Raw genomic sequence first — 27,761 nt, forward strand, 5'->3', positions numbered from 1 at the left:
ATGTTAATTTAGAATGAACATAAACAAAACTTATTTAAATTATAATATGTAAACATTTAAGCCTCTAGAAAGGGTTTGGTAGTGAGAAGATTGAAAGATAATGGGTTTGGTTTGGGAAATGCCAACAGATTGGCAGGACAATACCACTGGGTATTCAGGTGATTTGGGGGAGGCAGTAGTTGAATTACTACCACCTATACAGTCCCAGCAGTATTTTATATGTGACTCAAACTTATATCGCACACATTCCTACCTCTTCTCCCACCATACACACACAATCTGGGAGAATGAGAAATAAGAAATAGTTACTTCATATATTCATATGATATGTTCATAATATACGTAAGATCCCAGGAGGGCAAAATCATAGGTGATGTTATTAAGTGTAGTAAAAAGTAAAGTCAAAGCAGTCAAAGCATTTCTTTTTTTTTTTTTTAAGTATTATGTTCCAAATGGGAACACTCCTCGATTTCAGTGATAGTGTAGGAAACATATGGACCAGGGTAAAATAGAGTGTATCATAAAAAGGTAAACATTAACTAAAAAGCTCAAGACAGCCTTAACCGACACCCACAATTCTAGCCCTTACCTGAGGCAATTACAATCAGGAAATTGGTTTTAACCTTTCTGAATGGTTCAGGAAGCCTTTAAATTCTGAATCCTTTTTTTTTTTTTTTTTTTTAAGTATGACTAAACTGCTGCACGGTATCTCCTTATATGGGTGTACAATTTTCCATTGTATTTTCCCCCTACAGATGCACATGTAGATTGTGTTTTGGGTTTTTTTTGTGTGTGTGTGTGGGTCTTTTGTTGTTTTGCATGCACACCTGCATGCATGTCCCAAGAATGATGCAGTGAACAGGCTTCTCTGTATTATTCCTTGTACGCACAAGCAAATGTTTGCCCAGGTTGGACAGCAGGGGCAAATACAAATTAAAAAATAAACTTAAGTCTCTTCATTGAAGTGAAGAAACTCCTCCAATCCATGCCCCTTTTCTCAGAGTGTTTATATTTGAAAGCTTTTAAGTTCTTTCTCTGTCTCTTTGATATGTATGTAAATCTTTTTTAAAGCTAAAGAAGCCTCTCTCCAGGACAAGGACATCTTTGGAAGTCATCTCTTTGAAATTTGATTATGAAGAGAAAGTGTCCCTATCTCCCAATTTCTGGGGAAGGGGAGAAATCTTACATCACCTTGCAAAACTACCTCCTGCCATGAAGATAGAAGTGATTTCTCCTTTGCATAAAGCCAATGAACTAATACAGTCACCCCAACTGCCAATGCATTTAGGATGAACTGTGTATTGACAAAAGGTGCTGTCAAGTCCTCTTATCTGAGGACTAGTTTACCTGGAGAACAAGTGTGGAGTGGGTTGTATCTGCTGGGCAATATGAAGGGGCCTTTATAATCTCTTAGCTATTACCCCTGAGGCAAACATTCTGGGTTCTGCTTATTCAATAAACACCACCACTTTCTCTCTACCTTTGCAGAGCCATCTTCTGGGTGGGAGGAGGTTTTTTGTTTCTGTTATTTCCCCAGCAATAGCAGTCCTGCTTCTTAGCAAGGTGTGGGCATAGTGTCAAGTGCACAGCATCAATGGAGGGAGCCTGGGAGGTACCCATTAAATCAAATCTGGTCCAAGAGCAGATTGCAAACACAAATTTTCTGGTATGTTCACCAATATCAGGGACACAATCAAACTCACACATTTCTTGGGGAATCTGATAACATTTTGTTTTATTTTTTATGTTTCCTGGTTACCAAGATTTAACACGTGAGTTCTCTCTTCCAAAAACACTTTTTACATTCTTTGCCCATTTTTACTCATTTTTTGTTATCCTGCTTTATTGACCCTTACCCAATTAAACAGGTTGCAAATATTTTCTTTTGTCTGTTGTTATAATTTCACTTAAATTCTCATTAGACATGACATTGATATAACCAAATGTACTTTTTCCTCTTGCATTAAGCATGTGGGGATTTAAAAAGGAATTTCTTAGCCTGATGTTAAAATTTTTCCAAACATGCCGAATTTTCATAGCTGTATTTGTTTTTACATTTAGGTTATTCACTTCCAGACTGTATCACTTTGAGGAACAGTACAATAGAGACAGGACTTATTTTTTCCCAAATGGCTAACTGTATAGTCACTTGGAGATTAGTCCAGGCTGTCAGAATCCTTAAGCTACTACATCTCTTTTCAGTGGATGAAAGTTTTATACTGCTTGTCCACTATTTAAGCCATTCAGACTTTTTAATAACACTGATGTATACACAGAAATAAAAGTCCTATATTTTTAAAATATTCATGTTTGGGGTAATGTCATAGATTTCAAACTTAGTAACTACTGCCGCTTACGATAAGAGATTTCAAAAGGAACATCACCAGATATTTTTAAAGATTTTAGAGAGAGAGAAGGGATGGAGAGAGAGGGAAAGAGAATCTCAAGCAGACTCCCCGCTGAGCAGAAGCCCAGTGTGGTGCTCAATCTCACCTGAGATCATGACCTGAGCCAAAACCAAGTTAGGTGCTTACCTGACTAAGCCACCCAGGCACCCTTCAGCAGATTTTTCTTTTAAAGCAGATTTCTGTGCCTCATCCCCAGAAAGATATTTAAATAAGAGGGTATGGGAATAAGGAAGTCAAAGTATTCTCCTCTCTTTAGCCATTTATGTAACCTATCCTAAATTCAAATTTTTATGTTCAAGTTTACAAAAACAAATTGCAGTGAGAATTTAGGAGTAAAGCAAAATACTCAGTTTTATTTCAAAAATGTAAAAAATGATAAGTGGAATAAACGGACATGGAAACAGAACCCTCAGTGTTCAAAGAGAAACCAAAGAGAAGACTCTCTGTTCTTAAAATTATCCTCAAAGAAGGTAAAAAATGTGGCAAAGGTGGGCACCGAGAGTGCAATACTCCTAGTTTTGCTCAATTTAAGCATGATGAATTTCTTGTAACACTGAAAATCAGTATGTAAAAAAGAGAATTCCAAGACGACTTATCACTTACAGTGACCATAAAGGATAAGCTTTGTATGTCTAACATTTACTATTTGGCACCAATTTTTCATACTACTTACACAATGGACTTTGGAATTAGTAAAGATTAAGAAGCTATACATTGACCTAGACCAGAAAAAAAACTTGAGAGCATGACACATATATTTCTTAGAAAGCAAGATTTAATGCAGTATTTTTTAAACATTAAGAAGGGACTACATTAACTAAATGGTAAGTGATATTTAAATAAGGGTCTTTCTTTATATTCCTTAGCTTCAGAAAATCTGAATCTGTATAGATTATATGTCCCAAAAGATCAAAGAGCTTATTTACTTAAATGCAGAACATAAACACATCTGCGATTCCTAAGTAAAGCCTAGATTTAACAAGAAGGGCAAGCTACATTGTATGGCCCACGATAACTATTTATTCCCAGAATACACCTATCAGAGCAAATGCAATTCTTGCTAGGTTGCTCTCAATAAATGCATAGATCTTTCCTACCCATGCTCATTATAATGTATAAGAAAATTTGGTCAATGCCTCACTTTGCATTAGCTCTGGATTATGTCACAAACACCTTTAAAATTCCTTTGAAAGAAGTCGAACCTTTCAGATGATAGCAAGTCCCTTAAAAACAAAAGAGACAACGTAAACAGACAGTTTTCTAAGGCAGAAAAGCACACCCCATCTACCTTTCTAGAACCACATTAATTAAAAAAAAACCCACAAAGTTTCAGTCAAAATATTTATTCTTTTCCTTAACTGGGTCAAATGGTAATACAAAAAATCATGAGGCTGCCTTAAGTTTCTCATGTGTTATACTTTAAATGTCCCAAACCTTACAGAAAACCACACATGACCTACTTTCCTTCATAATTCGTAATATGGAATCTCAGCTTTCATTGTATATGCTTTGAAGTAACTTCTCTCTGCAACCATTACTAATACAGATTTGCAAAAGACTAGTTCCAGTTAAGAGAGAATTGCAATGGTAATATCAGCCAGGCTCTTGGGTACAAAAACAAACACATGGGAGGATGAGGGAAAAAAGAAAGAACTAGAGAGAGAAGGACTGTTCATTTATGTTGTTTCCAACTGGCAGCAACCAGAGCCAGAAGGCCAATGTGGTGAGTGCTGCCTGAGTCCTTAGCAAGGCCGTGCCAACACTGTCGAGGGCCCGTGAAATTCTAACACTTAAGGATAACAATTTTACATGAAGTACCAAAGTTTGAAGTAGGGAGGAAAACAAAACTCCAATACAAAAACTTCAAGCCTCATGTGTCTAACAGTCTACAGCCTCCATGGAGAGTGAGGACGGAATGCGGAGACAAAAACAGACCCATGACGTGACTGAGAGGCTGCAGGTGAGGCTTTATTACCACCCCAATGCTTTGGCTAAAAGGCACAACTTGGAAGTCTTACCAAATCCTGAGGGGCTGTCATTTAAAGAGATGTTACAGAGGATGTAAACATTATCCTGAATACATGGCAACCGCCCCAGAAGCCTAAGTGTTCATGCCACAGGGTGTGGGGCCACTGGCACAGCTACTTCTCTACATGCCCCATGTGGCCGCAGGCGCCCAGGGGTATCCTCACAGTCGTTCCGTGCAGGGAAAAAGATTTACCCCCCTAGAAAAACTGGAGCATTTATTTAAAGTGCAGCCGTGGGAAGATTCACAGCACAGCACAGCCACCACCTTAGCCACCTCTCAGGACTCGCTCCAGCCCAGCTAGGCTGCATCCTGCACGCACAGAAGCAGCAGGCACATCAGCAACACTGGGACTTGCTCTCGGCGGTCAGGGTCTCCTGATCCAGTTTAACTTTGCCCGCGTCGTTTTCTTCATTAGGAAAGCTTTGGTGGTTGGCAAGAATATTCTCCACTAGGAACCGGGCTGCTTCATCTATGTTTATGTTATCCTGTAATGCAGAAATGATGAACGGGGTGAATTCTTAGGATTAATGCCTAGATGAAAGCATTAAGAGTACTACCGGGACGAGCACAGATTGTCAGAGGGTGTTCCAATACGCGGCCTACCGTCTTCTCCCTCCCTACAGGGTACACACCGTCAGAGTTCAATGCCATTGAGTAACGTGGCTACAGAACACTCTTCTCTTCACAAAGGATCCCCATTCCTGATGTTTCTGTTTCAAACTTGCTGCTGAGGTTTAATGAACTATCTCAATGGTTAATAAGGAATCTTCATCCCACGCTGGGTTACCACTCACATAAATGAAAGCAGCAAGATGAAAAAGTTCCTGCCCTCCAACATCTAAGGCAAGTCTAAGAAGGCCAACGGGTTCACACATTAAAATATGACAAATGCATCATGTCGCTTCCCCATCTTTGAGTACAGATTATTACTTTTAGGTGGCGTATGTGTAAATTAACCTGAAGCAATGCTGCAGGTGTGATGTCCATTAAAATATCCCAAGAAATCACTAGCTATCACTTTTGTGTGACAGATCTATTAGGTGTCATTAAATACACAAATAACACATAGCAAAATCTGGGCTTTTAAGTATTTAACTTTTCTTTTTTTTAATTAATTTTTATTGGTGTTCAATTTACCAACATACAGAAAAACACCCAGTGCTCATCCCGTCAAGTGTCCACCTCAGTGCCCGTCACCCATTCCCCTCCAACACCCGCCCTCCTCCCCTCTTCCACCACCCCTAGTTCGTTTCCCCGAGTTAGGAGTCTTTATGTTCTGTCTCCCTTCCTGATATTTCCCAACATTTCTTCTCCCTTCCTTTATATTCCCTTTCACTATTATTTATATTCCCCAAATGAATGTTTGTCCTTCTCCGATTGACTTATTTCACTCAGCATAATACCCTCCAGTTCCATCCACGTTGAAGCAAATGGTGGGTATTTGTCGTGAGGAAATGCTCTGCATCACTTGCCATCAGGGAAATACAAATCAAAACCACAATGAGATACCACCTCACACCAGTGAGAATGGGGAAAATTAACAAGGCAGGAAACAACAAATGTTGGAGAGGATGTGGAGAAAGGGGAACCCTCTTACACTGTTGGTGGGAATGTGAACTGGTGCAGCCACTCTGGAAAACTGTGTGGAGGTTCCTCAAAGAGTTAAAAATAGACCTGCCCTACGACCCAGCAATTGCACTGTTGGGGATTTACCCCAAAGATTCAGATGCAATGAAACGTCGGGACACCTGCACCCCGATGTTTCTATCAGCAATGGCCACAATAGCCAAACTGTGGAAGGAGCCTCGGTGTCCATCGAAAGATGAATGGATAAAGAAGATGTGGTTTATGTATACAGTATTTAACTTTTCAAAAAAAAAGTATTTTAACTTTTCATTTTTAAATTTCAGATTGACAAAAACATTGCAAAAATAGCAAATATTCCGAATACCCTTCACTCATATTCCTAAAATATTAACATCTTTGGGTAATCAGGTTTCCAGATAAAAATCAGGAAATTCGATAATATGTTGGCAATAAATATGAAATTTAAAATATCACCATTGTCTCAGTGTCCCATCTGAGATCCAAGGGACCAGCCGTAATTTGTGTACACATCTCCTTGGTCTCCTGTAACCTGGAACAGTTCTTCGATCACCTTGCCTTTCATGACCTTGACATTCTTGGAGCATGCTGGCCAGAGAATATCTCTGTTTGGGCTTGTTTCTGTATCATTAAACTCAAGTTATGCATTTTTTGGCAGGAATAAGTGATATGTCCCTCTCAGTGTACAAGAGGGACATTTGCTTAAAGTCATGTCTGCCAGCCATGGAATAGCTATTTTTCCTCTGTACTCAGTAAGCTCAAAAGTGTAAATATCCTATTTTTCATCACAGTTTTCCCATCAACTTTAACAATTCATTCTTCCCTAAAACAGCTATTATTACATGGTGATTGTTCCTTTCCATCATTCCTTCTACATCTATTAGTTGAAATTCTACCATTAGGAAGAGTTTCCTCTTCTCCTCTACTTGTTTCATTGGTTTATTCATATCAGAGATTATTATTTTATTCTATGGATTAGATCTCTTACAATAGGTATTTACTTTGCTGCTCAAATTGTCGATTTTTTTTTTTTTTTTTTTTTTTTTTTTTGGAGATCCTGTAAGTGAGGTCCTGTTTCTTTTTGGCAGATCTCCATTTTGTGTTTCCTTAGTTTCTGGTGCCACAAAATATCTCTGTTGCATCTTTACTTTCCTTGTCCCACCAAACCCCCTTCTCCACAAAACCCCTGTTCTTTTTACAGAAGAACAGTATTTATAAACCAAATTCTGAGTCTGGGAGGCTCAGTTAGTTAAGCATCCACTCTCGATTTCGGCTCAAGGTCATGATTGCAGAGTGGTGAGATCAAGTCTGGTGTTAGGTTCTGCACTAGAAGGGAGTCTGCTTGAGATTTTCTCTCTCCTTCTCCCTCTGCCACTTCCCCAGCTATACTCTAACTAAAATAAATAAATAAAATCCCTTAAAAATAAAAAATAAAAACCAAATTCTGGAGACTAAGAAGCTCATTGGATCTGTGGTGTCATTGCTCCTAAGCCCTCCGAGCAAGCAGAGCTATTAATACACATATGCAGCCACAGACACATAGACATCAATTTCTACGTTTATCTGTTTATACATATGTGTGTATATAAGACATACATATAAACCCAGAAACATACATATTTATACATGCATATAAAACATTAAGGTCATAGCGATCACTCCAATTTCAATCTAACAACATGAGGCTCATCCTGTCTCCCTTACCTGCTATACTTTCTCAGACAGTGAGAAATCTGCAAGACCTGGGCTATTCATTCAGGTACCTTTTCCAGCATCAACACAAGCTTTTCCTTCTTTTTTTTTTTTTTTTAACCTCCACTCCTAAAATAAGTATTAACTTAAATTACTGATCCTTGAATGTTCAAATTTCATTCAACCCCCACCAGTCCCATTATCTCCAAGAATTATAATGCTCTCTAACCACATTAAGGTTAGAGATTAGAAATGGAAAATTCCCATATTGTAATTAGTCACACATTTTCATACTGGAAATTCCATTATTTGCAAAAAAAGGTGAAAAGATGAAGTTCATGAATTCAAAACTGTCTTTTGGCTGTGTGCCCATTATAATTCAGATCACTGGAATTCCGGTAGAAATCAGCTGGGGAGTCAGCTGCTGGCCAGCTCAGAAATACAGGCATTTGTGAAACTTAGGCAGTATTTTAAGCCTCAACTAAAATTTTAACCTAAATTTCATATTACTGTTATTCTCTTGGAACATTCCTGGTTTACTATTAAGGAAATTCTGCAGATGATGTTGCTAATAGATTTGGAGGAAAGCACAAAACAGTCCTGAAACTTCTACTATTAGCCAGTGTTCTTCTCCACTCCACATGTAACCCTGTCTATAAATGTAACAAAGCTGATGACTTACACAGTCTCAAGCTATCCCACCACATGACACTATCATTGTTGAATCTTCCATCTAGATTCTGGGCAGGAATTTGGATTTATTACCTGAATGATTAATTCAAATAAAACTTAGAAATTTTACCTGTAATACATGCATTTCTTCCAGCAAATCTCATGCTCTAATACACATTACACATATCACTAATTATTTCCCAACAAAGCTGAGAAGTAAAGCAAATCACCTCATAGACCCACTGCAGACAGAGGGCATGGCTTCCAGGACAAGTGCCTCCATGACAAGTCTTCAACTACTGCCATTTCCTTCTTCCTGCCCAGCTAGGTGCTCATGTGGCATGCAACCCTGCACTGCAATTTTTTTCTGCCATCACATTTTATTCATTAAACTAAATTTTAAGATTCTAAAATATATTTAAAAAATAAGCCTTTAGCTTAGGAGTAAAAACTTCTGCCTCCAGCAGACACTAGTTTTTCCAATGACTCCAACATCACTCAGTTATTTCCAGAGCACCTTTTCTGTGCAATCTCTTACAGCTTTGCTTTCATTATTCTGATCACCAGTGGCACCAAATGATCTTCTACTTTTTGGGTGGGTTCCTGGTAAAGCTAAAAGTAACCTAGTAGTAAGTAGATAATTTGACCAGTAGGTAAATCCAGTTAAATTTCCAGCTAAGAGGAAAATGCTTTTTAAATAAATATATATACACACCCACTAAAATATATACATATATACATGCATGTGTATATATACATACATACATACATAGATATAGATATAGATGCATGCACACAACAGAAATCCACAGAAGGCATCCCAAATGCTGGGACTGTGTTAAACTAGGCCAGTCTTCTGGTTTCAATTTCGTTCATTACAGAATTTCTCCAACATTTCATCATTCTTACATAAATCTGATTATTTGACTTCTAATGAGAAATTCCCAATGCACATAAACAAACTCCTTCCCCACCAATATTTTGTGCTTGTGATTTCACTTTTGCTTTCTTAGGTTGGCAAGATTTTTAACAGCCAACTTAAGTGTTTTTATTTTTCCTCAAAAAACACTGTACCCCATAATAGATGAAAGAAAAAATTATCACTCCACTATTCATGGAAGCATGTTACAAGTGTTAATACTTGTCTTCTTCAAATTCTTTCATACACCATCTGAAACTCTTCAAACACTATCTGAAGACATCTTCAGTGTCCATTTTTGTTAGTGCTGCACATGACCCACACAGTCACCGGGGTCATCTATGTCCTTGTATCTTGTTAAGCCTTCAGTAAAAAATCAAAAATGCTTGTGCCTGACCAGATAACTTCTCCCCCATAAACTCCAGTTGCAGAAGTGCTTCATTTAAAGGCTCAAATTCAGAGAATCTCCCTGTTCGTTGCTCTAAATATTTTTTTTCTAAGATTTTATTTATTTATTCATGAGAGACACAGAGAGAGAGGGACGCAGAGGGAGAAGCAGGCTCCTCACAGGGAGCTCAATCTCTGGACCCTGGGATCATGCCCTGAGCCAAAGGCAGATGCTCCATCGCTGAGCCACCCAGGCATCCCAATAATTTTTATTTTGATGGAAAACCTGTTCTATTTACCTCCACACTGGCCAATTTTGAAAGCATTCCTGCTGCCCACTCAAAGTTATAACATATCCATGCTATAACTTTGCTTTCTTCGAGGCTCCCCAAAACCACCCACATAAACCTGTCTAAATATTTTATAGTTACAGCTCAGATTTATGAGTTAAAAGCAGAGCAGATATAAACACAAAGTGGAGCTCACCTTTGCAGAGGTTTCAAACCATCCAGTGAAACCATGTTCTTTGCAGAACTGGTCCATCTGAGGAGGACTCTGGCCACCATCCTTCTTTTGGTCACATTTATTAGCTAAAAGGACAGCAGGAATCGGGCTGCCATTTGGAAGATGGACTTTACTATCCAGATCACTTTTCCATTTTAAGACGGCCTCAAATGTGGAACCTCTCGATATATCAAAGACTACAAAAGCACCAACAGCTTCTTTGTAGTATACTCGGGTCATGTTGCCAAACCGCTCCTGCCCTAGAAATAAATATATTAAGAGATTAAGAACTCATAATTCAGACAGAGTCTATGTTTAGATATAAACCTTTTGATCCTAGGAATAGTGCTATAAACACATCTCCTGTTCTGTAGCAAAGAAACTGTGGGATGAAGGATGCACAAACCACGTGGCTGATCATGGGGTCCAAGTACACAATTAACTAGTTTTATGTTCTGTGTCTGCTCCATAAACATCCAGGTGACAGGGCTTAATGCTACAGAGCCTATCACTTCCCCATGCCCTGCCACTCCCTGTGGTCTAAGAAAAGTTCTAAAGGGAAAAAAGAAAGCTAGCAGTGGAGGGGAGAAGAGACAAGAATAGAAGAAAATGAAGCTTGCAGGAAGAAGATAAGTATGGTGGGTAAAATGCAGTCAAAAGGACTAGGGCTGGATATGAGATAAGGGAATTCATCTTTCCTCCCCATCTCTAGCCTGTACCCGTTTTTGACTCTGTCTGCAAGATTGTTCTCGAAGAAGGCATGCAAACCTACTAACAAGCAGCAGCACACATAGTTGTGTGATTAAAAGGACTGACTATAGTTTTTGAATATCATACTTTTAAAATAATTTAACATGTTAAATACTTAGAGAAAAATTCTACTGCTTCACATACTACCTGGGACTTTGCAAAGCATCCCCCTTCTGTCTGGTGTCACACTGTTCTTTGACCGAGGAGGGTCCCTAATCTTCATCTGACAGATGCTAACCGATGCAAAGAGCTGCTTGGCCAGGATTACAGCAGCACTGACTCACAAGGCAGGACCAGAACCTGGACCTCCTGACTCCCACACACCCATGCTGATACGAAGCCAGCCATTCTGAACTATCCTGCAGTTGCCTTGACTTCTGAGGCCTTTCCCTTCATCCTGTCAAGTTACTGTCTACAGTGCTGAGGAAAAATGACTGGCAATCAGTGCAAATCTAAGATGGATAACTCTGACCAATGATAAAAACAAAACTGACAGGACACTTACTGTTAAAACACATGATGGAAAACACACTTTATTTTATTGATAGTAACAAATACAAAGCTACCCACAAAAAATATTCCTTCTCCAAATGCTACTATAGCCTCATGCAATTTTAGGTATTGCTTAAGGAAATAATGGAAGAACACCACAATAGGCAAGCTTAAATGGATACACTTAAAGATCATTTGGTTTGTGACAACTCCTCATGTGGGCTCATCTGAAGCTGTACTATGATAGTCTAGATGTCTGAACTTTATTGTAACAAATGGTCACATACGAAACGCCACTATCATGTTCATATTTTATTGGTAATGTAAATCTGACCAGCCAATTATTTAGCTTATTTGATCACAATGCTGAAATTCATAAGAAGTTAACACCTGGACCATTTTCCATAAACATACACTTAATAATCATACACAGCAAATTCACAGAGGATATACCAACTGGTCAAAATTAATAATACTATTCTGCAAAAAAGACTATATAGATGCATTAAAGTGGTTCTGACTTCAATTTTAACTAGAGAGCACATACTACTGACTTTTATGTTTATAATTCTTAAATATTATACTGACTATGGCAACAAGGGAAATTATTAGCCTCATTAAGACAGCCCAGCGTATAAGATTATTCCACAGCTATAAGAGTATTCTTTTGGACTATCCTTTCAATTTAGAAAAAGACAGTACGGTGCCAAACTAGTAAAAGTATAGAAATCCAGAAGTTATGAAGAAAAACTAAGCTTTAGTGACTCTTGTTTTGTTTCCTGAATCATCTATAAATACCTAAAAATACTTCTTTCAACCAATCATCCTAAATCATATTCAAATTGTCCTCATGTAAACTTCTTAGTAAAATATAAAATCAGAAACATGTATAATAAGCAATTTTTGAGGTAGACCCTGTGGCTTAGAAACCTCAAGTTATTTTCCCTAGGTTCTAGGGTTAGGATTCAAAACTCTCTAATAGCCTGAGAGTGTGCTTTCTAACAACCACACCATATGGCAATTCAAAATAGTGTCAATTACACTATTAAGCAAATGAAAAGGAAAGGTACACACTGAGAGAAAAAATGCAAATCCCATATCTAGTAAAGGTTTTTGTTGTTTTGTTTTGTTTTTATTCATGAGCGACACAGAGAGAGAGAGAGAGAGAGAGAGAGAGAGAGACAGGCAGAGACACAGGCAGAGGGAGAAGCAGACTTCACGCAGAGAGCCCAACGTGGGACTAGATCCTGGGTCTCCAGGATCACACCCTGGCCTGAAAGTGGTGCTAAACCACTGAGCCACCCGGGCTGCCCTAGTAAAGGTCTTATATCCAGAACATATAAATAACTCTCAAAACTCCCTAAGAAGATTAAAAATATAATTAATAAAGTTTATACACACTTTATCAAAAAATGTACAAGATGACAAATAAGCAGAGGAAAAGATGCCCAGCATCATTAATTATTGGAGAAATGCAAATTTAAATCACAAAGAGCTGCCCTTTCATGCCCACAAAAATGGCTAAAAAGTCTGATTTTACTAAGTACTGGTGAAGATGTGGAACAATCAGGCTCTCATACACTGCTGGTAAAAATAAGAATTTAATACATCCACTTTGGTAAACAATTTGATAGTTTCTTAAAAATTTAAACACATCTACCATACAACCAACACATTCTACTCCTAGGTATTTGCCCAAACAAAATGAAAACACATGTCTACACAAAGTCATGTTTGTGAATGCTCATAGATGTTTTATTTTTAATAGCCAAAATAGTAATGAAGAAAGTATGGTATATCTATACAATGGAATATAACAATAGAAAGGAAAGGAACAAACTATAGATACAAGTAACGAAATGGATGAATCTCAAAATAATTATGCTGAGTAAAAGAAGCCAGACCAGAGAGGGAATAGGTAATACTCTATTAATACATTTATATCATCCTTAAAAATTAAAAAATTAGTGACTTAGTAAGAGGGAGCACATCAGTGATTGTCTTGGACAAGGCAGAGAGATGAGTTACCAAGGGGCAAGAGGAAATACTTTGGAGATGATGGAAATATTTGCAAACTTGATTATAGTGATATTTCACTAGTGTTTACCTATGTCAAAACACCAAACTGTAGTTTGTTGCATGTCAATTCTGTATCAATAAAGTGATTAAAAAAAAAAAAAACACCTACCTCAGAGTCTCATTGGGAAGGTTTAATATAAATTGCCTGCTTGAGAGTTTTTTAGGGCAGAATACAACAAATCATAATTCATGGCCAAATTCAGCTAAATAAAGTTTTACTGGAATCTTGTCACCATTATCTTTTTATGAGTTTCTACATCTGTTTTCATTCTACAATGGCACAGTTGAGTAGCTGCAAAAAGAAACAAAAACCTAAGGTATATGCTGCGTCTGTTCTAGGAGGTTAGGGATGGTCTGCATGTACCTTGAACCGGAAGTGCTATATAAAAATTCACGAAGTCATGTATTTAAGGTCTACGCATGTAAATTATACTTTAAGTTCAAAAAGTAAAAGGTCAGGCCCACAGTAAGCACTGTGCAAATGTTAGGTAGTATTATTATTAAGTTCTCAATAAATGTATTACACGATGAAAACCTGAGTATCCTCTTTAAAATGGTGCAATTAAACACGACAAAGCCTTAAACTAGTTCTATGCTGTGAACTGTAGTGGTGAAAACAAGTCTGCAGAGGAAAATGAACTTGAGGAAAACACAAATTTACTAAAGAATCAAAATATCATGTACTAAAGGTCAAGCAGCTCCAGGCAAGTAACTTTCTCTGCCTAAATAAGTCAGGTATCTTTAGAGCTCTTTAGGGATCTTTGAAGCTCTCCTAGCTCTCCTTTCTGATGTTTTAGGTTTCTCTGTGATAACTTTAATTTATAATGATTTTCTAAAGATTCTGCAATCACTGACTCCAGACAGCAATGGGGATCAGACATAAATAATACCACATCAAAAGGCCAAGCCATGCATTTAGGGAAATAGCTTACTTTCCAACAGAATAGTGAACTATACTTCCTATTTTACTGAGTCCATCATCTCTTTTTTAAAAAAAATCTGCAGTAATCCATTATGGCTTCAAAGATATTCCTGAACTGGTCAAAATAAGTAAAAAAACACACATTTCTCAAATATGTTGTTTAATTAGAGAATAGAGAAGGACACAATGAATTCATTTAAAATAATAACCTTAACATAAAATTAAGAGTTGCTCTCCAGAAAAACCTAACAAAGTAAAACCTAGATTTAACTATGTTGGTTTTAAAGGCTGAAACACAGAGACATGCTAGCCTCTTCCAGTCATTAAACTGGAAAATATAGAAAATAAACAAACAAACTGGAAAATATAGTAAACTTTGCTGCTAGATTAAGGGCTGCACCCCATGTTATTATCTCTCTCTGGGTAATTTTATCAATTCCCTTATTATTGCCTAAAAGAACTATGGTGGAAAGCATACTGCCAACATGTGTATTCCATGTGTGAACTACTATTCACGAATATCCATTCCCCTCCACTTCTGCATGCATGAAGGATCACACTCTTCCACCCCCACTAAATTAGGAGTGGCTATGAACTATTCTTGGCCAATGTAATGAAAACAGAAGTGTCACTTCGAAGTAGAATCACTTGGGTGGCAGTGCCCTTGTCCTGCTGCAGCAAGCTTGAACCCTAATTTTGAGATGACAGTATCAAGAGATGATAGAACTTGTGTTAGCCTGAGTCTTCAGGCAGCTCAGACACAAACCTGCCCTTATATACCTATCTCCACCCCAACCTCTGCCCTCACTATGGACAAGTAGAAAGAGTGAGGAATAATTATTTTAAACCATTGACACTTTTAATGTTGTTGGAACCCCAATATAACCTCGTCTATCTTGGCTGATACAACTCCCAAGTATCTTTTTACTTTATATCTAGATAGGATCTCCACTCAAAAACATGTATGTGTTCCTTCCATGTACCAGGCACTATGCTAGACACTAGTGAATACCATGAAATAATGAATCTGACTTTCTAAGGAGTTCACAGTCTATATGAGGAAATAGACACACTAATACCATGGTGTGTTAAGTGTAACCAGAGATATGAAGAATATATTATGGTATCATACAAAGGGATGTTATTCATTGAGGTATGTAAGCTAATCTTGGTTGTTTTGAAAGACACATTAAATCAAGAATGCCATTCAAATGCTTACTTGGACTAAACAGCTTCATATATTTAACTTTTAGATATAACTTCCAATAGTACAGAGTCTTCCGCATGAGAATGATGTAGTCTACTACTTCCCTTTCACAACACTTCTGGAGTTTGCCCTTTCTAAGTTTTAAAAAAAAGGGCTAAGGGCCAAACCAATGAGAAAGACTTTCACATTTAACATTAGAATTGCACTGGAATTCTGTAGAATCCTAAAATTTTTCTCTTAATTTCAGGCAAGAAATCAAAGAACACTCTGTAGTCAATCAACCATCCTAAGTTCAGTCCAAGAAACCTTCATTATTCTTGGATTCTACCGTATGATTATATAAATGAAATGCAGGAAATTCTTGCCATGCTGAATGCTCCTGGGTCGTGACCCAGGACAGGAGAGGACAGGGTAAAGAAGTCTACAGTTCTTAAATACAAACACAGATGCATGAGTTTTGTTTCATGGGGTATGTAGGTGTGTGTAGAGTTAAAGCTTAAGGCAATTTAAAAATTAAGCAGGACCTGGGAGATCTTCCTCTTAACAGATCTGTATAAGTAGCTCAAACAAGGTGGGTAAGATCTAAGCAACATCACCACCTTCTTTAACCAGTGCTGTGATCATTTCTTACTGGAGGGGGAGGGACCACTTTCATGTCTCCCACACTTAAATGGACAACATTGAAACTGTTGCATGACACCCCGTATCACCTAATTCAACCTTTCTTATTTTATAGATGAGAAAAAAAAAATCCCAGGGAGAGGAAATTATTCAAATTTCCAAGTTGATTTGTTACCTAATGTGCTGTCCAATCTGTTAGCCAAAGGCTTCCTGGAGTACATGTTGCTCTGCATGGCCCATGTCTCCAGATAGACCGAAGGGAGAGCCACTGGCCTAGGATGTGCCCTCAAGAATAGCACAGCCCTCTTTTATTACACAAGGTAAACCCTTTCTCAAAGTCTCCTAGGGCTTTACCATAGCAGCTTTGGGAAATGCCCCAGTGCTGAGTGCTTTAGTTCCCCCAGTACTAGGGGCAGCCTTTTTCATCCAGACTGCTGTGGCATATTGCCAGAATATTCCAAACGACTCTAAAATGTTTTATCTTTTAAAAAGGTCTCTTACTTCCTTCTCTAGAAAAGGGGACCTAGACACCATGGCAATGGAAATGAAGAAAATGCGCAGCGTTAGTCATCTAGGCTCAAAGATATTTATTTTTTTTTAATTTTTATTTATTTATGATAGTCATACAGAGAGAGAGAGAGAGGCAGAGACACAGGCAGAGGGAGAAGCAGGCTCCATGCACCAGGAGCCTGATGTGGGATTCGATCCCGGGTCTCCAGGATCGCGCCCTGGGCCAAAGGCAGGCGCCAAACCGCTGCGCCACCCAGGGATCCCTAGGCTCAAAGATATTTAAAGATGCACAACTTACATACTCAAAGAGATGAAGCTTAAGGTACACAGGTTGGCAAAAAGATTAAAATGTTCACCTAACATCTGGAAGTATCCAACATTGATGACTTGGAAAGGAGCAGAGATGACATCATTAATGTATTTCAAAAAATACATAGTTGAATTAAGGAAAAGAAAACCACAAAATAATTGGACTTCTTTATAAGTAAAATTTCAAAAGGAAAGTCTTTCCTCTCAGATTTGAAAAGGAAAGGACTACAGTGTGAATGGCTATCGGAAACAGAGGCCTCATTTGATAAATAACCTAAATGTTTCCTCACATTGTTTGAAACTCAAAATATAAATTTCACCATGAAAAACAAATCAAAGTAATGAGATAACTGGTATTTAGTTTTCTAAGTGTAGAAATGCTTACCCTTTCCCACCCACTGAGAGTCACTGAGCTACCATATTCTTACTCAAGATGATTGGATAGAAAAGTGCAGGTTTCTAGTTTGTGCTTGTAAACACCTTTTAAAAAAATCTTTAAATCTCAATCTGCATTTTAGAGATGAAGCACCTCTAACAAATGTGCGTGGTTGGTGGCCAACAAATCTAGACCCAGTCCAATTTCATTTAAATCCAGTCATCACTTCTAAAAGGGTAGTTATTCACTAAAAATTTTTATACCCTGATATAGGCAAGAATGTGCTGATGGGTCTTGGGTTTGTCAAACAAGAGTGTAACAGGGGATCCCTGGGTGGCTCAGCAGTTTGACGCCTGGCCCAGGGCGTGATCCTGGAGTATTGGCATCAAGTCCCACTTTGGGCTTCCTGCATGGAGCCTGCTTCTACCTCTGCCTGTGTCTCTGCCTCTCTTTCATGAATAAATAAAATCTTTAAAAAAAAAAAAAAAGAGTGTAACAGTGTAACAAACTGAATACAGAAACAAAAAGGGAAAACACCTACACCTAAGAGAGAATAACTGCTTTCTAGATAGCAGCAGTGGTAACATGGAGTAGTCCTCAAAACTATCTCTGCCCCGCCCCCCCCAACCCATCCCGATCAATTCAGAGCCTGAATTTCTCTTTTTTGCTACCTTAAGACAACTGGGCATTTGTGATACTCAGTCACTGTGTGGTCTTACTCTGGGTCCGTAAAAAGAAGAGCTGACTTTACCTGAAACAAGGAATAAAATCAAAATAGCTTTTTGTTTTTGTTTTTGTTTTGTTTTTTTTTTAATTTTTATTTATTTATGATAGTCACAGAGAGAGAGAGAGAGAGAGAGGCAGAGACACAGGCAGAGGGAGAAGCAGGCTCCATGCACCGGGAGCCCGACATGGGACTAGATCCCGGGTCTCCAGGATCGCGCCCTGGGCCAAAGGCAGGCGCTAAACCGCTGCACCACCCAGGGTTCCCCCAAAATAGCTTTTTGATTTGTGTTCAAAGTCATAGTAGTTTTAAAAGTTTTAGATATTAGGGATGCCTGAGTGGCTCAGCGGTTGAGCATCTGCCTTTAACTCAGGGTGTGATCCTGGTTCTGGGATTGAGTCCCACATCAGGCTCCTTGTGAAGAGTCTGCTCCTCCCTCTGCCTCTCTGTGTCTCTCATGAATAAACAAAATCTTAAAAAAAAAATGTTTAAGATATTAGCTCTTCACTTTCTTACCAAGTTACTCAACAAGAGCAAGAAATGTACCATCTTTGTCCTGTAAATGCCCTTGTGTCCATACACTACCCTCAGAGGGAGGAGGCTCTTGAGATGAGGAAGAGGTGGTAGGAAATTGAGAAGAACTCCCAGGCCCTGGCAGGTGAGGGTGAGCAAGCATGTGGAGCAGGCAGGTATACCCGGTTATGTGGAGAACTCCCTGAGTGAGGTGAGAGGATCACTCTATCCCCAGGGTGCAGCAAAGCCAATGACAGAACTACTTCTCGACTTTAGTATAAATCAGATTGCGTGTGGTGCGTGGTACCTTGCAAATTTCCAGGCCCTACCTGTAGGAATTCTAATTTGGTAAGTTAGGGGATTGCTGACTGCTGGTTGTCCATTCCAGTATCTCTTCACAGAATTTTATTTGGGAAAGCAATGCATCCAATTAAAAAAAAAAAAAAAAGTGCTAGATTTCCTAGCAGCCCTTGAAGCAAGGCATGCACATCATCTAATTGGACCACAAGAACGAAGACTATGATCAAGGCATAGCTGGGTGGTGCCCATGTCAGCTTTAGTCCAGGAAGCCTTTATGGTTCTGCTCAGCAGCTGTGGACTGTCCAATCACAGGCTCACTAGGTGAGAGAATTAACCTCTTAATCTCTTTGTTAAATCATGACACACAGAGATGTTTATCAGAAGAAGCCAAATCTATTGAAAGAGTTGATAACAATCTGCATTTTAAGCACCTCCAGAGGAGTTCCCATATAATTACACTTAAAAAAAAAAATATATATATATATATATATATATATTTGATGAGGGAGCAGAAGGCAAACTGAGGATAGCACACAAGCTGACACCCCACTAACCACCCCCACCACACACACTCCCAGGTGGGATGTGTGTGACCTTTCTGAGGCACTCCTGGCTGCCCTAACGCTAAGGGAAGGAAAAACAAATAGTTAACTTCTAGAGATCACAGCCCTGAGAGATGTGAGTCTTCCTCAGTTTACAAACATCTTAGTAATTTACAAGAAAAAAGCATTCTTATCAATAACCTAACTTCCAGAAAGAAATATAGATAAAATTATATGTCCTCATAACCTGCAGCCCATTGACAAATATTGAGGCAGGCAGAGAATAACCTTCCTCCAGGAAGCTCCCACTGTCTTCATGTTAACACCTTACTAGAGGGAAAAACCACCTTAGTTTGACAACAGCAGGGCCTCCAATATCTTGTAGGTCCTCTTTAGCACAGGAAAGTTCTTTTGAAAACCTCCCTTTTGCTTACCCAAGCATATAATCAGCCACCCCTCACAACTTCAGGGCAGCAGTTCTTTCTGCCCAGAGGTCCTATCCCTGTGCTTTAATAAAACCACCATTTTGCACTAAAGACTTATCAAGAATTCTTTCTTGGTCCTTGGCTCTGGAACTCACCCCACCAGACATCACCTACATTCAAAAACTACATCATATTTAGCTTAATTTCAAGAAGTAATCAGAAATCACTACAGAAATGCTTAAGGAAAATATCTGGACAGAAGAGAGTGGAAAGAAAGAATGGGAAAGAAGAGAATCTGTCAGTTAGAAAATCCCAACTGTCCATTTATCTTTATGTGGCTAATCTCTCTCAAAAGGAGAGTGAAGAAATGACATGTGTCTAGCCTCCCTGATTGCAAAAAGTTCAAGAAGCACGTTTGAAAATATAATTGAGGAGAATTCTAGAGTGCTTTTACCTTGATCTTTTACGTCACCCTGCAGAAATCCCCCCCTCTCCATTTATAGGTCTGCACTGTCTTCACCATCCAGGAGATCTCTACAACCACAACACAAACTTGTGGACTCAAGCCGACTCTCTACTAAAGTGTTGATTAAGTGTGAAATCATCACTAGTTTAAGGATATATAAATCTAAGGCCTTCAAAGTCTTCTTTGGAAGAGCACTTTCATCTCTCAATCCTTTCTAACAAATGCCTAGAAATGTGTGTCAATCATGGTTTTTATTTTCTACGTTTCATAATGCTTTAACATCTTGGGGTCTTGTGGACCAGAGGAGGGACTGCCCCTCCCAGCTTTAGCTAGTTCTTAGAGACACTAAACATCTTTGATGTGCAAACCAGCCAATCCAGAGCCCTCACCACCCATCTGCATTTTTCCAGGCTCAGGTAGTCTAGGACACCATCCTCCTGCACTAAATCACCCATGCCCATGTAGTAAACAACTGGAAACCACCCCTATATCCCAAGGCCCACTGAAATATTTCAAATGAACCAATCCTAAACTTGCTCAGCTTGCCTACGCGGCCTTGTCCATTCCTTCCTACAAAAACTACAATAAACCTATACTTTTCTCTGCCTCTTGACCAACCCTGGTGCTTCCCTATGTGGCCCTGCATAGGGCAGCTTGCTCCCTCCTCTTGGGAACTATGAATAAAAACTGTCTTTTCAACGGTGATGATATCTGGTGTGTTGGCCTCACTATACCTGATAAACAAAATCCTGGGTATGCTTAAAAATAGAATAAGAATCATTGAAATTTCCATATCAGAAGCTTAAGAAAATCAGAAGGTCAAGAAAACAAATACATAACGGATTAAAATTTCTCCTTATATTTGAAAGTGACACTGCCTCTCTAGAATAACGCACAGCTTACAGGTTTAATCAGTGAGATCACAGAGTAGACCATGCAAACATCTATAATTATTACCTTGTGTTTCCAGTGTGTGCTCTACAAGTACACATCAATAAGGCAGCTTTGTTATCTTCAGGAAGTCCACAGTGTGGAAAGAGTTGTTTAAAATGCCCCCAAAAGTGATGGAGCTGATCAAAAAGGATCTACATTGGAAGTTCTGTATTAATTAAGAAGAGTAGAACTGGAAAATCGGGATAATGTAAAAAAAAAAATCACTATAAAAGCAAATCACTTCAATGGATACAGGAAGAGATGGTAATTATTATAATGGGTATAAAATGAGTCATATGAGCTACTATAAGGATGACCAGAACACTTGCAAATTTAGATAGGAGTCTGCTAGACTGTTAGACAACAATCTTTAGATTGTTTTGACACCAGTGAATCAAAAACCTGCTACTCTATTAAAGCTTGTTTTCATATTTCAGAGTCATGAGACAAGTCTCTGTACAGGCCATTGATGGGCAAGTGACTACACTTCTCTGTATTTAGGCTATGGGATCTCTAAAAGCCCATACTTTAATTCAAACAGTAGAATGAGCAGGAAACGGTTGGGGAAAAAGATCATGTCAGTGTTCTTATCAATGTACCACTCTCTCTACCACTAACCTGGGCACTTTTCAGCTTATGTGGGACAGACAACTGAGGCAACTGAGAATGGGGACATATTAAAAAGACACACACACAAAGATGGTGGTATCACTATCAGGGGCTTTTCCACATACAGTAACAGAAATATGCTGTGACTCTGCCCATCCTGCTCGGGCAATTGTGGATGCCAGCTCCAGACAGGGTCACCCAAAGGTGTCTCAGGTCTCACGAACTGAGGAAGATTTAAAGATGGAAAAGGGAACAGTAGGCTTTATTTGTAATTCTGCACAGCAGCTGAATCTGCGTAAGGCTGAGGATGGCAAGATTGTACAAAAGTCAGATCTAATGAAGATTTTAAAAATCCCTTTAAATGAGGTAAGTAATTGGAAAGTCAATGTAACATTCAATGTTTAAGATGGAGGTTACAAATAACTATAGACTAATCCCTAAGAGCACTTCTTCATATTTAGAGGAAATCTGAATATTAATAATTCTTGGCTAATAGATACTTTGAAGGTCAGGAAAAGCATCAGAGATAATATTCCTGATTCTTACTCATGAGGGTTACTGGAATTATGAAAGCAGGCAATAAAAAGCCATGAGGTGCCATGGTTGCCAATGTTGAAGATATTACAAGGAAAGTAGGATCAATGTCCTAACTTAGAATGGGAATTAAAAACTAAAGCGTGAATCTAGGGATGCCAGGGTGGCTCAGTGGTTGAGTGTCTGTCTGCCTTTGGCTCAGGTTGTGATCCCGGGGTCCTGGGATCCAGTCTCACATCACTTCTCCCTCTGCCTAATGAATAGGTATGTCTCTCATGAATAAATATTTTTTTAAAGTGAATCTAAGTATGGTCTATATAACTTATTACATCTTCCAACCATGCATTTTATGGTATAGTAAATAATATTTATAGGAGCTTCTGAGTAGAATATTCGTAATTTGTTCTTGGGCCCAAAAGAGTGTCATCCATACAGATTTCTATACAGAAATACTAATTCTAAAAAGCGAAAGGTGACAGAAGAGACCAGCACCCCCAAAATGTCACTTTGGCATAAGGATTATTTTAACTAAAGGTACTTGAAAAAGAGCAGATGCAAGAAGCGTGCTCTAATCTCCCCTATTTTCTGCCTGAAAGCAGACAAGACTACTCCCACTTGAGAGATGTCCTGTCTTTTCTAAGAGGAAAGAAATATCCTTATCACCAGGGTTGGGAGTTGAAGCTGAGAGACGTCTCTACAAACAGATCTTATAAAATAACTCTTATTTTCCTTTAGCCTCCCCATATATTTTAGTCATTTTTCTGCAGTTCCCTCTCTCTGTTCAACCTGGTATAAAAGCACTTAGGTTTAGCCACTTCTTTGGGTATTCATTTTCTTATAAGGGCTCCCATGTTAGGTAAAACTTAGGTGAAATAAATTTCTGCCGTTAATCCATCTGGCATCAATTTAATATTCAGGCCCTGCTGAGAACTCTGAAATTGTTGACATAAAAGTTTTGTCTCCTCTATAAAAACAAATCACTTCAATGAATACAGGAAGACTGCATTGTATTCCATCTAAAAGAACAAACTTTTTTTTTTTTTTTTTCCCTTTTAAAGATGTAGTCTAGACCAGCCATTCAACCCACCTGGAAAATTCTATAGTTGCTAATAAAGTTATAATAAGTAGTAAGGCAAATTATTACTTCCTCTATGATACATATGAAAGGGCAGGTTAGATTCTACACTGGGAAACATCCTAGTTTGCAGTGACATGGCAAAATGCGCCAAGAAGGTAGAATTTGTCAGTAAATGCATAGCCCATCAGGAAATATGGTAAAAAAAAAAAAAAAAAAATTGAAATAAGCCAGTGTGCCAGGTACACTTGCTCCTTCTGTGGCAAAACCAAGACAAAAGGCCGAGCTGCAGGCCTCTGGCGTTGTGGTTCCTGCATGAAAACAGCAGCCAGAGGGGCCTGGGCCTTACATACAACACTGCTTCTGTGACAATAAAAGTCTGCCACTGAGGACTACAGGAATTGAGAGATCTACAGAAGTTCCACCATTTAAAGCATTGCTGGCCTATACTAAATGCATTATTCTATGTAGCAACAACCAAAGGTAGCCCAGAGACATCTCTTGCTACATCTTAATTTAGTAGTATTTATTAAACTTTTTAAAAATTTTATTGACTTCAGAAACTTAGGATATTTCAGTTATGTGTTAGGAGCAATCTCAAAAGAGATATGAAATAAGAGACAGTTGCCTAACACAAAAATTGTATTGAATTGCATCTGGATTTTAAAGCTACATTCATTTTACGCAATAAGAAAGCATTGGAAAGGCCTGTACCCAAGAGTCACTATGGTTCCTGATTTGAAGAGTTTGGCTTAAACTGCCTGACCACATTTACGGGAAACATCTGGACAACTCCCACCTGTACACTTGCCAAAGTTTCCAAGTATAGAGACTCAATATAATTCCTTTGCCAACTTTCTCATCTCTAAAGCAACAACAAATCTGAAATAGCACCAACATTTAGTCATATCAATTGGCCAGCCCTACCTACTGTTTTGCAATCAAGAAATATTTCTCACCTTTGAGAGTTAAATATGATTCAACGTTGTTACTACATGAGGCAAATATGTTTAGCCATGGGGAGCTTTCTGGAGTGGCCATCAGTTTGCGTTTATTACATCATTACAACTTATTCAAGTGGTATGAGCCAGGATTCACTAATAGGTCAAATATTCAAAGCAAACATATTTAAATGATGTAGCTCCCTAAACCTCAGGTGAAAGCCAAATAATTTTTGTGTCAGCTTCCTTATCTATTAAGACCTCATCTCGAAAATCTTATCAGGTGAGCCTAGTAATTTCTAATTACCTCATTAGTTTCCCTCAAATCTTATTAACAGCTGATGTGTACTTGCTCAATGGTATCTAACATTAAGGAATCCCTTTTTGGAGATCTTAAAATTCTGCCTTCCTTCCTGGCAAAGCTCAACCTTTGGATGTAGGCAAAAGCGTAAGCACATTCATTCCATCTAGGCCAATATGTACCAGAGTCTGACAAGACTGTGTCCCCTTCTCGGCTACTGTTAAAAGTGGACAAAAAAAGAAGAGAAAATAACTCGTGATTTATTTTCCCAAGTCTCCAAACAAGCACTTTTGCATGACGCTTAAAAACACAAATGTACCAATAGTATCTTTCATTACCCTGCAGTGAGACCCAATGATGATTTAATAGCTAAATATGATATTATTTTACAAGAGGAATAAGGCAAAGTCAACAACCTTCGGGTGGGGAAAGGGGGGAGGCGGTTAAAATCATCTTCATGGAAATCTACAGCTACACTGAAGATTCCTGAAGAATGACTATCACATGGTAAAGCAACCTTTAGAATTTATGACTTTGTCAAGAAGAGATACTAGTATTCACAAGGATTCTGTGAAACAGCAGGAAGTATTTCGAAAGAAGCCTCTGACTTCAAAAGAGGGCTTTTCAAACGAACTTTTGGTTTTCTGTAACCAAAAGAAAAAAAAAAAAAAAAAGCTGATCCCGGGGCTGAGCATCCCCCTTTCTCTGAGGAAATGACATAAATTTATTCTCATATCTGAGGCAGAGAAATCTGTTCTTAAAATATTACATAGGTTATAATTCAATACTTTCTCACATAGAATAAGCTGTTGGTGAAAAGAGCACTACCTAGCAACAGACCTGGGCCCCTCCTTCCTACTCTACTACCAGCTGGGTGACCATAGCTTCTACAGTTGATGCATCTGTAGGATGAAGGATGGTCTCTCTCCCATAAGAACTGTCTATGGCAGATGAAGCTTCTTACCAACAGTGATTGAACAGGGTAACTTTTGGTATCATTTCCATATTTAAACTTTCCAAAGCCAACATCTTTTTAAATGCCCGCACCCCGCCCACCCCACCAGAGTTCCAAGTTTTCATAAATTAAAGCAGGGAGAATATGAACCCTCTCAAAGAGGGGTATTACGTTCCCAAATGTCACCTGAAAGCCACTGCCAGGGAGATATTATATTGGGGCGTAGGGTGGGGAGGAGGGGACCAGAAGTTGGGCTTGGTGGGTTTAGGGAGGGAGGAAGGATTCAAGAGCAACTTTCCCAAATCTTCACCAGCGGAGGAGGGGGGCGGGGGGGACCTGGCCTAGAACAGCATCCTACCTGAGGAGTGTGTGAGATCGCAAAGAAGCATCTCACATCCAAGCATCCAAGCTGGCCGATGAGAAACATTCTGAAAAGGACCCCGGTTGCTAGGGTCGGTTGTGTCAGTAACTAGGAGTGTCCCTTTGGGCAAATCATCCGGCTTCAGTGCTCCTCTGCGAAATGTTAAAACTGGTTGCGAGGAGCCAGGGCCTCCCCCTTAACTCTTCCTGACGTAGTACAAGCTTGTCAACTTTCAGAGTTCAACTTCTTTTGTTTATCTATTAAAAGTTTACTTATTTATTCATGAGAGACACAGAGAGAAGGGGGGGGGGGCAGAGACACAGGCAGAGGGAGAAGCAGGCCCCGTGCAGGGAGCCGGATGCGGGACTCGATCCTGGGACCCCGGGACCACGACCTGATCACGGCCGTGTCACCCACGGTCCGGCGAGGGAGAAAGGGGGGGGGGGGGTCACTGGGGCGGAGGCCGCCGCCTCCCTAAAGAGGAGATGCTTCGCGCAGACTTGGTAGAGGCGTCTACGCGGGGCTCGCTCGTATTGCACCTACCCTGGCCTGCTTCCAGGTCCTTGCGCTGCTCCTGCCCGTGCCACCGCCGTGGCCCCGCGGGAGCCCGCCCCGCCGCGCCCCTTCCCGCCCCCGGCGCGCTGGTGTCCCGCAGACCCGCTCCGGCCCCGCCGCCCGCCGCCCGCCGCCCGCCGCCCGCCGCTCACCCGCGATGTCCCAGAGCTGCAGGCGCACCAGCGTCCGGTTGTCCCAGTTGAGGACCTTGAGGGCGAAGTCCACCCCGATGGTGGCGCGGTAGTGCTGGGAGAAGAGCTGGTGCACGTAGCGCTTGATGATGCTGGTCTTGCCCACGCCGAGCTCGCCGATGACCAGCACCTTGAAGAGGTGCTCGCGGGTCTCGGGCGCCGCGGCCGCCGCCGCCCCCAGGCCGGGATCCCCGGGCCCGCCGCCCGCCATGAGCGCCGCCGCCGCCGCCGCCGCCGCCGCCGCCTCCCGCCGCCCGACGGGTCACAGGACCCGGAACCGGCCGCCGCGGCCGCCGCGCGGGGCGGGGAGGCAGGGCCGGGGGCTGGCCCGCGGGGAGGAGGACCCGGCGGCCCGGCCGCTTCCCGCCGCCGCCCGCCCCAGCCCCAGCTCCGCACTTCCTCCGCCGGGGCGTCCCCTCCGCGCCGGGGTGCGCGGCGCCCGGCCGCCCCCTGCTGGCGCTGCGGAGGCGGCCCCGAGCCGCGGGAGCCCGCCGCGGGGTGCGGGGGGGAGGAGCGCCCGGGCCCGAGCAGACCTGCGACCCGGGGGGCGGGGCTCCGGGGCTCCAGCCCTCCCCGCCTCCGCCCGGGGATCGCACCTGCCCACGCCGCCCCGCCGCGCCCCCGCCGCCCACTGGCGTCGCGAGGAGCCGAGCTGAGCCGAGGCCCGGCGACTCTGACCTTGACAAAAGGGCCCATAACGCTCTAGTGTTCAAATGAAGGCGGCCCCCGGGTGGCTCCGCGGCTGAGCGTCTGCCCTCAGCTCCGGTCGTGGCCCCGGGGTCCCAGGATCGAGTCCCAGGTCCCGCGTCCCGCATCGGGCTCCCTGCACGGGGCCTGCTTCTCCCTCTGCCTGT

The 27,761-nt window shown here is 40.6% G+C and overlaps 1 protein-coding gene across 2 annotated transcripts; it reads right to left on the bottom strand.

Moving 5' to 3' along the window:
- Positions 1-1,706: 1,706 nt before the first annotated feature.
- On the bottom strand, positions 1,707-27,761 carry RAB32 (RAB32, member RAS oncogene family). 2 transcript variants are annotated; one of them, XM_072718872.1, is made up of 4 exons: positions 26,869-27,761; positions 26,159-26,313; positions 10,199-10,476; positions 1,707-4,922 (listed from the first exon to the last, which is right to left on the bottom strand). In XM_072718872.1, the coding sequence occupies exons 1-4, from the start codon at positions 27,720-27,722 to the stop codon at positions 4,773-4,775; spliced, it is 1,437 nt and encodes a 478-aa protein (XP_072574973.1). In that variant the 5' UTR covers positions 27,723-27,761; the 3' UTR covers positions 1,707-4,772. The 2 variants fall into 2 exon arrangements, with proteins under 2 accessions (XP_072574973.1, XP_025853596.2); XM_025997811.2 differs by lacking the exon at positions 26,159-26,313 and having other exon boundaries at positions 26,869-27,262.

The sequence above is a fragment of the Vulpes vulpes genome, chromosome 1 (genome assembly GCF_048418805.1).
Source record: "Vulpes vulpes isolate BD-2025 chromosome 1, VulVul3, whole genome shotgun sequence".
In the NCBI taxonomy this organism is placed as follows: domain Eukaryota; kingdom Metazoa; phylum Chordata; class Mammalia; order Carnivora; family Canidae; genus Vulpes; species Vulpes vulpes.